This window comes from Pygocentrus nattereri, chromosome 28 (assembly GCF_015220715.1).
Source record: "Pygocentrus nattereri isolate fPygNat1 chromosome 28, fPygNat1.pri, whole genome shotgun sequence".
Taxonomy (NCBI): Eukaryota; Metazoa; Chordata; class Actinopteri; order Characiformes; family Serrasalmidae; genus Pygocentrus; species Pygocentrus nattereri.
In genome coordinates this window covers 25,219,074-25,232,665 of record NC_051238.1, presented here as the reverse complement: position 1 = coordinate 25,232,665, position 13,592 = coordinate 25,219,074, and the positions used below count along the sequence as shown (strand labels likewise).

The window sequence follows — 13,592 nt, the reverse complement described above, 5'->3', positions numbered from 1 at the left end:
CTGCAGCGGTATCTGTGTTATCGGCTAATGCTGATAAACTGTTTTTTTATTAATTTGCATATCTGCCAATGCTGATATCTAAATATTTATCAAACAGAAATGGAATACATGTAACCTGGATAGCTTTATGGAGAAATATGAAATGTTTCTCATTCCTTTCCTTTGCGGCATTTGGCTGACGCTCTTATCCAGAGCGACTTACAATTTGATTATTTTACACAGGGAGGCTGAGGTGGTGTTAGGAGTCTTGCCCAAGGACTCTTATTGGTTTAGTGTAGGGTGTTTGCCCAGGTGGGGGATTGAACCCCAGTCTACAGTGTAGAAGGCAGAGGTGTTACCCACTACACTAACCAACCACAAGACTACAAATGTTTTTGCTATGAAATGTTGTTTAATTAGATTTTTTAAAAACATGCATTCATCTACCAGTGCTTTTTGTGGTCTGCTGGCAGTTTTTAGGGTGCTGTGTCTTAGATAGGCGCCTGTAAGCAGAAGGTCTTGCTGCTGATTTGGCGAATCTGCTTGAGCGGATGCAGCCCTAGCGGACTTGCTCTCAGAGACCAACACGGTCTGTAACCTGTAACCTTACATGCTCCAATCGTCAGCAGGAGAACATCGGAGACGTTCAGTAATTCTTGGATTTCCAGAGTGATTCTTTCACGTCTTTTCCCGCGAACTTTTGTGAGGTTATCTGGCTTTTATTACGAGCAAAGTCCTTCCGCTCGCCTTCAGCGAAAACCCTGTGGACTAGCCGTTTCACTCAGCCGGAGCAGCGCAGCAGCCTGCGCGCAGGAATGTGTGAACGCTGAAGTGTTTTTTATTAATTTAATCTTTCAAGTGGAATGTATTTACACAATGGAGAAGTAAGTATTTCACCTACATATAAAGGCGTCCGTTACGAGGCGAAGCTGAAGTAAACATGCAGCTAAAATGGCGCTTGTTTTGGCAGGCCGAGCTAAGCAGCTAACGGCAGCTAGCTGACTAGATAAGTGAAAGTAAGCGGTGGCATTTGATTAAAATGTGGCCAGCGTCGTCTCTCAAACATGTCGATTTAGTCATTAACGCGCAACGAATGGAGGAATAAGCTGGCGTTGATGTCGGTTCATCTTTTCCCGCGGTGGGCTGGGAACCGAAACGCTAGCGTTAGCTGGTTAGCTGTGTGAGGGCTAACGGCTAGCTGTTGACCGTTTCTACTAAATACCGTCGTAAGACTGCAGAACATCTGGCGCAAAGTTAGTTTTCTCGACTTTTTTGCCATTTTCTGTATCTGTACGCTTTATCGGAGCTAGGTTGGTTAACCTAACCCAGTCCTCTGGATAACCTGAGTGACTTGGTTGGGCGACGGCTAGCTCGCTGCTCGTCGTATGTTCAGCCGGCGAGCTGCCGCGAGCAAATTATTTTGGGTTTGAAATATCTGGATAAGTCTGCAAGCAGCGGTGTGTGTTTGTTAGTAATTGCTTAAAATGTCACGCAGCAGCAGCTATGCCGTCTTTACACGGCGTGATTGAAAAACGAGCGGATTTCTGCGCAGTGCTGCCAAATCCTCAGCAAGGAAAGTCGCTATTGGCTGTCCTGGAAGTCGCTGAAACGCCTCGAACACAGGAACGCGTGAATTTTGGAGCTGTAGAGTAAAGGATTAACGTTGTGGCAGAGAGAAAAGTGAGTAAAACACGCCCTTAATATGGTAGAACTACAACCCCAATTCCAGTGAAGTTGGGAACACACTACAAAGACGATGTTCAAACGGATAAACTTTATTGTTTTTTTGCAAATATTCACTCATTTTGAATTTGATGCCTGCAACATGTTCCAAAGAAGTTGGGACAGGGGCAACAAAAGGCTGGGAAAGTTGAGGAACGCTCAAAAAACACCCTCTTGGAACATTCCACAGGTGAACAGGTTAATTGGAAACAGGTGAGGGTCATGATTGGGGATAAAGGGAGCATCCCTGAAAGGCTCAGTCGTTCACAAGCAAGGACGGGCGAGGTTCACCACTTAGTGAACAACTGCGTGAGGAAATAGTCCAACAGTTTAAGAACAACGTTTCTCAACGTGCAACTGCAAGGAATTTAGGGATTTCATCATCTACAGTCCATAATATCAGAAGATTCAGAGAATCTGGAAATTTTCTGTTGATTCTTTTCTCTTTTTTTGCCTTTGAAATAGGCTGTCACTTCTTAAAACGAGTTATGACTTTAATGCTCTAGACCCACATTATGTAAATCATTTTTACGTAAATTATGTAAATCAGTTTTGTCCGGTGTTGTTAAATGTTAGCGTATCAAATTTAATCAGAAGACTGTTGTGTGGGGTGGAACTGCTGCTCTACGTTCGACCCCGATTCCCCCAGCTGCTCCCTGGGTGCTGTGGATAGGGCTGCCCACCGCTCTGGGCAAGTGTGCTCACGGCCCCCTAGTGTGTGTGTGTGCTCACTAGTGTGTATGTGATGCTTCACTTCACAGATGGGTTAAATGCAGATGTGGGATTAATAAATTATCACTTAACCCTCCTCCTTTATCCGGGCTTGGGACGGCAAAGTGACCTTAAAAGAGACACTTTGGCAGAGTTACTTAGTTTTTTGTTTTCTTTCAATTTTTTAATATTTTTTAAATTTATGTTTACATTCCGCTCTGTAAATAGGGGGCAGGGTCAGCGGCGGCTTTGGGCGTGCGCAGTTCATTTGCTCTGACTGTGAGACCGAGCACTGTGAGTGCTGTGGGACGGGGCTCATGGCAGCACCTGCACCTGTTCACCTCAGAGTCTCCAGTAACACCAGAAAAAGTCACTATATTTGTCGCTTATAAAAAAAGTCGCTTAATATAGCGACAGAGTCCCTAAGTTGGCACCACTGATTCTGCGAGTCGTTACTATTAAAGCTCACCTGTCCTGCGCTTTTCTTACATTTTATACTTTCATGAAATCCTCTTGATGATGATGTGCATGGTTTTTAGCTACGCAGAAAGCGTCGTCATTCAGTTTTTATATGACCGTCTTCGAGCACCGTTTATTCAGATTGCTGTTACATGATAGCTGCTCATATCTAGATGCTGTTGATACGCTGGACAAATAGAAGTGGTTATTAAAGGAGAGCCGGAGATGACTTGCAGTGTTTGTAGCTGAAATGTTAGACATACTGTATTCCAACCAAAGCATCTCTTGCTTTTTCGATTAAAAGGTTCGTATCTCTTCTCTGCACAGCAAAACGGGAGTCTACTATCAAGCAATGCCAGCAGTGGGACCTGACGGGAAAAACGTGATGAAGTTGATTCCAGTTCAGAAAGTGAACGGGAAGTTTGTTCAGACGCAGGTTCTTACTACAAGGAATGACTGTCAACCTCAGGTTTATTCTCAGCCTGCTCACATATCGCCTGCGTATTTACCGCAAAACAAACTCCCAACGCTTCAGCAAACGGCAGATGGACGTTTTATTTTAAAAACGTCACCAGAAAGCAACATTTTATTTAACTCGGTGAAAATTCAACACCAAGGAGATAACGACTCGCTTAAAAATGCTCCCAATCAAGTACGTGCCCCACTACTCACTACCAGACTGACACAAAATGCATTGCCGTTACTCCCTCCGAATAACAGCAAGAATGTAACTGTGATCAGCGGTCCGCAGCAGCCTGCGGCTTTGAAATCGCACGTTTTTCCAAGCGGACATTACCTTCAGATTCCTCCCAATGCTACAGTTAGAACTCTCCCTGCCTCTGCACTCCCACAATCTATCAAAAGCCAGATATGTAACTCTTCAAGTGCTCTGTCTAACCATACAAAAGGCTTACCAACAGTTGTTTATGTGTCTCCAGTCAACTCTTTGAAACTAGGTCCCAATCAGCAGGTCCCAGGCCTCACTAAAGCCAGTGAACTGCCCCAGAGCTTAGCTCAAACACTGTCCATAACTGATGTGAAGAGCCTCAGTGTGTCTTCTACATGCAGTCCCAAGGTTGATCAAGGAGCCTCTGCTCCAATGAAATGGATAATCCAAGAAGGGGCAGGAAACACTGCTCCGTGCCTCATACCAGTGTCTTCTCCCAGCATGCCCACAGACATCTTGAAAGCAGTGAGGCAAATTGAAACAGTGAGACATACAAACCAAGTTCCAGCAGGAGAGCCCACATCTGCTGATGCCACCCAAGAAAAGATTAGTCCGGGAATGGACAACGCCCTTGTGATGTGTAACGGAAAGGTCTACTTTGTGGCAAAAAAAAATTCAGAGATTAGCAAGGATCTGATCTCCGGGGTGACGGGCAAAGTGCAGGTCAAGAATTCCGTCCAACCCGCTGGCGCTGCGTCCGGGTCATGCACTTCCGATACGGTTCCAAAGCAAGACGCGAAAAACACTCCAGTCAGTAAAAAGCCAAACGAAATCATTGATCTGTGTGATGACGACGAAGTTGATGAAGAGAGCTCTAAAAGGGCTGAATCCAGTAGGTTAACGGTTCTTGGCGAAACAGTAGGTGAGAATGATGAAGACTCCAATGTAATATTTGTGTCATACATTCCGCCAAAATCGGACACCGAGACCAGCAAGAAAGTTGCAGAGACCGCTCCGCAGAATGGCAGTGGGACCGGTATGGACAGCCCTGAATGCAAAGAAGGCAACGAGGAAAAAAGCTGCGAAACAAACGGTACAGACAGCCTTGTGATTGACCACGAGGTCAGTAGATGTCAAGATAACGTAGCTGCGTGCGAGAGTGTGAGTGGAGCTGTGTCAGAACAGTTACAGGAAGTTTGCGATCAAGGAACAGCAGTAACCAGAAAGGTACAGTAACCGTTTAATGTTCTTCATACACCAAAATGGCAAAACCAGGAAGATTGTGCTCTTTTGTTTTTCTGTTTTAAACCTGAGGACTAACTTTTAGCAATGTTTTCAATAAGATACACCTGCTGTAGTCTTTGTGATTAGGTCTTATTCATAGCATCAGTCGATTCATATCCTGTTCCCAATTTGCACCAAACTGAATATCGTATTTGCGTGATTTATTATGCCTTTTCAGATTTCTGTCGATCCGGTTATTCAGTGCAGACAGGACAGTGAAGCAGTTACTGAAATGGTAGGTACAAGGAACATATTTGCACTTGTGAGTGTGATTCTGTCTTGTTAAAGATCTTTGATTACAGCGTCTGGTGATAAAGGTACAGAACTGTTTCCACTCTGAGACAGCATATGCCTCAGTTTCTTTTATGCTGTTGTGTATTTGTGTTATGAATGCTGATTATCACGATGCTTTTATTAAGCTGTCGGGAAGATGCCGAAGAGTAAATGTTGTCTGAACGTGACGCTTCTTGTCTTGCAGTCTTTGGCTGAACCAGCCGTAGAAAACATGCCTCAGCGAAAGAGCGACTCTGAACTCAGACAGATTTTTGGGATCACTTCTGAACTGAAAATTGGCTTACGGAGGATAAATCGGGCTCAAGAGTCGAGTCCACAAGTCGAGAGAAGGTCCATCAACAAGCGCACTTTGGAGGGCATCCGCAAACTGATTCGGGAATCACAGATAGAGTTAAAAATCAAACAACTGATCCAGGCACAAGTGAGTTTTGTTTTCATACTTAAGAAATGATCACATGGGTAACTATTAATGGATGTAAAGAAATAGTTATGTAGACTGCTTGTGTTTCATTATGGTTTATGAGGAAAAATACGAATTTTGCTGTCTTCTATGTGTTTACAGCAGTGGTCTCCAACCCTGGAAGAGCTACCTTCCTGCAGATCCTAGTTCCAACCACAATTTGCCACACCCATTCCAGCTAATAAACGTCTTTCCAAGTCCCTGATTGGCTGGATCAGATGTATTTGAATTAAGTAAATGACTGGGCAGTTTGTTGAATACAGATTGGAACTAAATTCCACAGGAAGGCAGCTCTCCAGGACCAGGGTTAGAGGTCAGTGGTCTACAGCAACACTGCGAGAACCGCTTTGCAGTATAATCAGCTAAAAGTTGCAGACTAATTTTGTGCTTTAGAGCACAGCACGAAAGTGCATTGTGATGAAATTTATCAAAATTATGATTATTTTGCCCACCCCTAATTCCAACCAACCTGACTTTAATACTGACTGTATTACTAATTCAGTAATATTCAGTAATAAACATGGATAAAAATGGAACAAATATTGGCCAAATATGTACTGTAGCAGATACACATCGCCTACAATTGAGGTATAGGTACAATAGAGCATTGGGTTGAAACACAGTTGTTGCACAATGTTTTCTTTCTGTGGTGTGGCAGCTGTTTTGTCCTGTTTCATATGACCAGCTGTAAGGCCATCCACGATAGGTTTAAGCAAAAGTTTGGGCACCCCAAGTCAACATTTTGTTAATTTTAGGTAAGAACAGTTACTGGCACCTCTGCATAGAACTTAAAAATGACATATTTCTGCAAATTGTAATGCACAGTGTATTTGCTGACTTTGGTATATTGTACAGAATACAGACATCAATGTGGCATGTGTGCATGTTGGTGCATCCTTTCGGTGCTTAGTAAGACCCTGTGTGGCTGAAAATACAGCCTCAAAACATTACTTGTAGCCAGCGATCATTCTCTCTTCATTTTTTAGGATTCTTTTTTTCTTGCAGAATTCATCCAGTTCAGAAATATTGTAGGTTGTCTTGTTTGCACGTCATATTTGAGATCTACCCACAGATCTTTATAATATTCAAGTCTGAGGAAGTGAAGGCTGTTTCAGAACATCAACTATCATCAACGATATAGTGGATATATTGGGCAAAGAATGTTGGAGATGGAGCTGCCGGGTAGGAGGAGAAGAGGTAGACCTCAGAGAAGGTTTATGGATGTAGTGAAGGTGGACATGGAGATGGTTGGTGTGAAAGTAGAGGAGGCAGTGGATAGGGCAAGATGGAGGCAGATGATCCGCTGTGGCGACCCCTAAAGGGAGCAGCCGAAAGAAGAAGAACTACTAACAAAAGTTTAGCTCAGTGTCGGCTTGTTTTGTTGTAATATTCAGGTTTTTTTTCTTCCCCTTCTTCAGTTCCTTCACCGACTGTGGGACATTAGCTTCCAGGATTTATTGATATTTAGTGGAATCCTTTCTTCACTCTATTTACACACATTTGCTCAAACTTTCCTGTGCCAGCTTCTCCCACACAACCCCACAAGATCCACTCGTGGATAACAGTTGGCAAGGTGTACCTTTCATCAAATACTAGTACTTTTGTATTTAAAAAAAAAAAAAAAACGGCAAAATTGTTCTTAATCAGACCACACCTGATTTTTAAAAAGCCTTTTGTTTTTCTGAGTGTTTTGTTGAAAACTTTAGACATTATCTATTGTTATGATATGACAGTTAAGGTTAACTTCTGATGCCCGTCTGTGAAGATGATGTTACTCCAAGTACACTGCTATTCCTTTATCTCCTCGATCTTGTCATTAACTTCCTTTTCTTAGTGACATTTTTAACGATGAAAATTACAACCAGAAAGTGTTTGGGTATTTTGTAACGTTTGCTTATTTTGTAAGACTCAATTGTCTTTAGGTTCGGTTCCTCAGTTAGGACCCTTCGATGAGCCCGTGGCTGTTGAGAGTAAGCACAACACCTGGAGCTGTTTAAAAAGTCATTTATTCTGCTCTCTGATTGTCCTACATCTGACCTGAATTAAGACCCCTAATGAGTCAAACAAGCTTTGAGATCTTTTAAAATTGTACTAGTGCACCAACTTTTGCACATGGCACATTTTACTTTAGTTTTTCCTCAGCAAATAAACTGTAATCATGCGTTCAGTTTGTAGAAATGCTTCATATTTGTATTTCTTCTATGCAGATGTTGTTTTAACCTGTTTGCACTTAGAAAATCAACAAAACCTGTCATTTGACAAGGCCCACCCAAACGTCTATAGAAGAAGTACAACCCATATGTTCAGTATGTTGCTCATTGGGTTTGTATGTCTGCAGGTGCTTGTCCCCAAAAAGGAAGATGACCCAGAAGATGCCAAGAGAAAACGGTTGGAGCAGGTTGGGCAGAAGACCTGTTTGGACTCTACTTGCTCCATTGTCCAAAGTTCTTCACCTCAGACTGAGGATATGGTAAATTGTGATGACGAGATGCAAAGCGGGTCCGCGGACGCCTGTGCAGATAGCAAGGTGTTACTTTGTTGTCGAGGTTCAGAGTCAGAAACGCTGTCTACCAGTGGTTCCTCTGAAGTAGCAAAGCAGACTACCGAGCTACTTTGTTCTTTTTCATGTCAGCCTCAAGAAATTCAAACTGCATGCACTCATACCGACAGTACTGCTTGTACTTCTGTGTCACGGAAGACCCCACATCGACAAAGCAAAGGCAGTGGGAGAATATGCACTGCGTGTCCGTGTGGAACTAAGGTCGGAGTAATAACGCCAAATTCATCCAAACCTCAAAATAAGACAAGTTCTGCTGCTGTTGTTGATCCTTCTGAACATGCAAGTGTTTTCAAAGAGTCAAACAGAGACTGTAATACAGTTGATAAAGTCCTGGAGAATTCCGTTTTAGACCCACCAGTGATAAATGAAGAGTTGGAAAACTCTGAAGATGAAGCAGTACTTTCCGGTCAGTCGTATTCAAAGCCTGGTGAAAGTCCATTGCAAAGTACTGCCTCTTTGGCAAAGCAGCAAGACCGTGCCAGTCAAGCAGGCTTGGGTTCACACGGAAAAACATGCCGCAGCAGCATTTCAAGGGCCAACACGCCAGGTAAGACTCATGAGGAAGGTACAGGTGGTCATGTGGCATCAACCAAGCATGATCTATACAATCGAAAAGAGAAGGCACCTCGTCCCTCAGGTGGGGCAATGTTTGGTGTTGGTGAAAACATGACCAGTGAGTTTTACTCCTCTATAATGCTGGACCCTGAGGAAGTAAAGAGACGGGAAAGAATCAGACGCCTCAAAGACCTCCTGAAGGAGAAGGAGGCGGCCCTGGAGAAGCTGAGGAAGAGCATGTGAGAGAAACCAGCACACGTGCAAACGTATTGTGAGCTACTGGAGGCACGACATCGATGAAAAACCCAACAACACGTAAAGCAGCTCCATGAAAAGAAGGCAGCATCTCGTCATTCATGCCAAGTAAATTATTTTTGAAAGTAATCTATAGAGGATGAGTTTTTGCATCGTTATTTCTGTTTGACTAATTATGTATTTAAGTCAGTATTTCATGCTTGTCATTTATGGTTGTATCAGTGTTAATGTTGATGCATTTCTTAACTGAAAGAATGTAAAATATGGCTGTTTATTGTACGTTTTGAATTGCTTTTCTAAATTATCTCTGCAAACTGTCAGACCTACAGTTTTAAATGGATTCATTTAATAAATGAGAAAATGTACCTTTATGAAGGCCTGTGCGTACATCCGCACCTATATTGTCTGCATGAACATTCAGTTTTTTGGGGGGTTTTTTGGTCCAGCTTGCCTCTACAGAAGAATTCTCATCTTAATAAAACGAACGAGCCAGTCATCAATTCTGTTTGGGTTACTCAGTTTGTTAGGCAGGATTTTCGAGTCAGATTGGGATCATCTTTGTGTTTATTTCTTGTCACTGTTATAATTTGACTGCATAGTTGTACAGTTTTATTAAGTGCCAGTTGTTTTGTATCTCTGTGTATCTTCTGTAAGTTATAGCTGAGTATAAGTTATAAAATAAAGTGTTGATTTCTGTTCATTTGAGTGAGCCAAGCCTGTGTAGTGGTGTGTTTCATGTCTGTCAGTAGGTGACGCCCTTAAATGGAGCTTTAAAGCCTGAGTGCCTTAATAGAAACAATAAATCCAAAGATTCTGCAAATATACTTTTTAAAAATTTCGTATTGCGCTTCAGCTTTTTGAAGCAGTGTCTACTGTAACACTTTTTACACGCTGTTGCTTTTAATCCTGGCGTTTTTGATGGACGTGATTTTTGCAGGCCGCCGCAGTTTCGTGCTCAGCTTTAAGGGAAACCCCAAAGATTCTTCAACTTTTCTATGTAGTTAAATGGTTAACATGTCTAGAGAATCACCCAGAGTGGTTTTTGTTCTTAATGCTTCTTTCTAGAGAAACATACCAAGTCTACCAAGAATTGTTCACGGTGGTTGTGATAGGAACCAGGCGTCCACCTCCGAAAGCTCCCCCACCGAAGGTTACTACGTGATATGGTTGTGAATACTCAGCCTGATGTGTGAGACATTGTTTTACTGCAGCTTTATGATAAAGGTTTGGTCTAAAATGCATTTTAATCTATTTATTTTAACCCGGTCATGGTGGAGGGATACGTGAAGGGTGCTCCAAGACAAAATAGCCCCCAATGTTACCATCATCATCATATGTAAAGGTGCAGAAGGCTCATGTAGTAGGTTCACTGGTGGCTTTGGATAGTTAATTGCCTGTATTTGCATTATAGACATAAGGAAATCTGAGTGGGTAAGTTTCTCTGCCAGTGAACCATTTCACATCAAACCACTCTGAATGGCTGTTTATATCTCAACCACTGAAATACACACAAATTTCGAAAAAATGGGTGGAATTTCCCTTTAAACGTGAAAGGCATCCTTGTTTATGGCAAACGGACACGAGGGGATCCGTGACCACACCCTGTGAAATAGATTTTAGCAGTGTTGGCAAGCGTTGCTCAGATATTGGACTTTTGTTTGAGGAATGTGGATTTGTGCCGCGAGTAAAGACGGCGTCGTTTTCACCGGCAGGGGTCGCGCTTTCTCAGTAATTTACCCTCAACTCACTAATGCGGTCTTTAACCCCATTCAGGCACAACAGCTGGAGCACAGCAAGAAAAATCCCACAGAACTTGTTCTGATTTGTCTAAAGTGATGCAATTTGATACAGTTAAACCTCGCACGCACGTCAAAAAACCGTCGTTTGAATTTTCCTGTTTGCATTTTATTTTAATACTTTTATATAGAACCATACACGTTCTCCTTTAATCTTAAGAACAATATCACCCTGTGAAAGAACCATTAAAGCACGAAAACGTTCGATCTAGAATTTGGGGCACCTGAAAATAAATATTTCATTTCCTAAATAAACCTTGAAGAACCATCTTTTTTAAGTGTCGCCAGCTTTTTTGTTCGAAGTTTCCCGTTCCACCTTAAATGGTGCAGCAGCTCCACTCTGGCGGCTCAGGCCAGAGAAGCACCAGTCTGCAGCTGCTGCACCATTTAAGGTGGAGCGGGAAACTTCGAATAAGAAGCTGGTGAAAAAGAAGAAAAGCGTCATGCAAATAAACCCCGTGAATCAAAGCTGCATGTGCTGCAGGGTCGGGGCAGGATTCGCGGATTCATGCAGGACTTTCGAGGTTTCTGTAAACAAATCCAGACTCGCCTCGCGCTCGCTTTTGTCTCTGTCTCACTCTCTCTCTCTCTCTGTGTCTCTGTGTGTGTGTGTGTCATTCTCTCTCTCTCTCTCATTCTGTGTGTGTGTGTGTCTCTCTCTCATTCTCTCTCTCTGTGTGTCTCTCTCTGTCTCTCTCATTCTCTTTCTGTGTGTCTCTCTCTCTCTCCCTCTCTCTCTCTCTCTCATTCTCTTTCTGTGTGTGTCTCTCTCTCCCTCTCTCTCTTTCTCTCTCTGTGGGTCTCTCTTTCTCGGTCTCTCTCTCATTCTCTCTCTCTTTCTCTGTGTGTGTGTGTCTCTCTCTCTCATTCTCTCTCTCTGTGTGTCTCTCTCTGTCTCTCTCATTCTCTTTTTGTGTGTGTGTCTCTCTCTCCCTCTCTCTCTTTCTCTCTCTATGGGTCTCTGGTCTCTCTTTCTCTCTCTCTCTGACTCTCTCTCATTCTCTCTCTCTTTCTCTCTCTGTGTGGCTCTCTCTCGGTCTTTCTCTCTGTCTCTCTCTTTCTCTCTCTGTGTGGCTCTCTCTCTCTCTCTCTATTTATTTCTCTCTGTCTGTGTCTCTCTCTCTGTCTCTCATTCTCTCTTTCTGTGTGTGTGTGTCTCTCTCTCTCTATTTATTTCTCTCTCTGTCTCTCTCATTCTCTCTTTCTGTGTGTGTGTGTGTGTCTCTCTCTCTCTCGCTCTCTCTGTGTGTGTGTCTCTCTCTCTCTCTGTGTCTCTCTCTCTGTGTGTGTGTGTGTGTGTGTGTCTCTCTCTCTCTGTCTCTCTCATTCTCTCTTTCTGTGTGTGTGTGTGTGTCTCTCTCTCTCTCTCTCTCTCTCTCTCTCTCTCTCGTGTCCACTCCGTTGAGAGTGTTTGGGGAGTTCAGATGCGGAAGTTTCCGCCCAGAAATCCGCTGATATGGTGAGTGATGCTGCCTGCGGTGTCATCTGCTCCTCGCTCGGGATTTTTCTGCGCCGCGGGGCCGTGAAGCTCTCGGACTGAGCCGCTATGGCCACCCTGCCAGCCTCAGATCGGAGGGCGTTCGCTCTCAAACTCAACAGGTAACCCGTCCTTTCTCTTGTTTTCCTAAAACCGCGTCCGAGCCTCTCTCACGCGGCTGCGGCGAGCCTGCTCGGACTTTGAGACGTGAACTTGAGCTGCTGTTTGTGGGGAGGGCGCGCGAGCGAGCGCGGATTCCGGAGCAGGCAGCTACACGCTCCGCCAGTACCGGAGACGTGGGCGCTTCGCCGTGCCTACAGATGTCCTGCACAGAGGAATTTTCAGCACGGTCACTTTTTTGACATGTTTTCGACAGCCCGCTGTAACTGGCCTCAGTTCTGTCCAGGGACTTTTAGCTGCAGTAACAACAACGGGGCCTGAGAGTCTGAGGGTCTCACCAAAGAGTCTGAGGGTCTCACTGATCCGGAGTGACTCCCTCACATCCCATTCTAAACACTGAGATCCGGCCTGTTGGATCATTTCCACCGCTGGTGTGAACCCTCTTTCCTGCCCTGACTGTAAGGCCACTCAAGAATAGCCCCCGTTTGCTGTCCACTTATAGCCCATCTGAGGTGGAAGTTCTTATTGTTCCTTCTCTCACTCATAGCAGGTGGTGAGGAAGTGCATAAGGCCGCTGTGCTGGACGGATGTTCAAGAGCACAACATAAAGCTCCCAGATCACCTCTGTTATATCTTGTGCCACATAGAAATACAGTGGTTCATTCATAGAAGCAGCTGTCCTTTGCTCGTGGCAGTGCACTGTGAATATGCTACGAGTGAGAGGTTTGTCCTCCACGACTGAAGTTTGTCTGAACTAACTGCTGTTTTGAAGCTCTGGACAGTCATAGCTTTCCGAGTCATCACAGGTGGCAGTTACGCCTCCATTAAACCAAGTTTGAGTGGTTAGAGTGAATTCTTGTACATCGAACTACATTTGAGAGGAAAGGAATGATCTATTTACTGTCCTCAACACCGTCGCTCCCACTTTTGAATTTGGATCATCAAAAATAGCAGAATAGAAAAACAGAGCCTAACAAGCTTCAGTTCCTCTGCTGATACTTGCTGAATGCACCATGTAGGTGCGCTGCGGTTCTAGAAGTTACTCCGTACGCGTGTGTTTGTTCTGCCCTGATGCTGTTGTGCTTCCCCCCCAAATCGTTTTTTTTGGAAGGGTAATTTTACTTGTACTTGAATCATTATTTTGCAGAAGTTGCAATACTTTCGCTTGAGCTTTGCTAGAGGCTGCTCCAGGGGTGTAAGTCAGAGTGTTTCTAGTGGGGAGTCCAGAGTTTTAGTGGGGTGGCAGATCACTT

The 13,592-nt window shown here is 43.8% G+C and overlaps 2 protein-coding genes across 2 annotated transcripts in view; both read left to right on the top strand.

Annotated features, from left to right (window-relative positions):
• The first annotated feature begins 493 nt into the window (after nucleotides 1-493).
• On the top strand, nucleotides 494-9,660 carry lrif1 (ligand dependent nuclear receptor interacting factor 1). The gene is made up of 5 exons (XM_017714765.2): nucleotides 494-863; nucleotides 3,199-4,765; nucleotides 5,001-5,057; nucleotides 5,301-5,537; nucleotides 7,915-9,660. Exons 1-5 carry the CDS (start codon nucleotides 856-858, stop codon nucleotides 8,932-8,934), a joined length of 2,889 nt encoding a protein of 962 aa, XP_017570254.1. The 5' UTR covers nucleotides 494-855; the 3' UTR covers nucleotides 8,935-9,660.
• A 2,416-nt stretch (nucleotides 9,661-12,076) lies between these two features.
• The window catches only part of dock8 (dedicator of cytokinesis 8), a 95,124-nt gene continuing 93,608 nt past the window's right edge, over nucleotides 12,077-13,592 (top strand). Inside the window, exon 1 of the mRNA XM_017714766.2 lies at nucleotides 12,077-12,341. Within this exon, the coding sequence (XP_017570255.1) occupies nucleotides 12,289-12,341 (53 nt within the window). The 5' untranslated portion in view covers nucleotides 12,077-12,288. The remainder of the gene's footprint in view (nucleotides 12,342-13,592) is intronic.

Coding starts and splice junctions, on each gene's coding strand:
- lrif1 (XM_017714765.2), top strand. Junction 4,766..5,000: donor GAACAGCAGTAACCAGAAAG/GTACAGTAACCG, acceptor ATGCCTTTTCAG/ATTTCTGTCGATCCGGTTAT. Junction 5,058..5,300: donor GTGAAGCAGTTACTGAAATG/GTAGGTACAAGG, acceptor CTTGTCTTGCAG/TCTTTGGCTGAACCAGCCGT.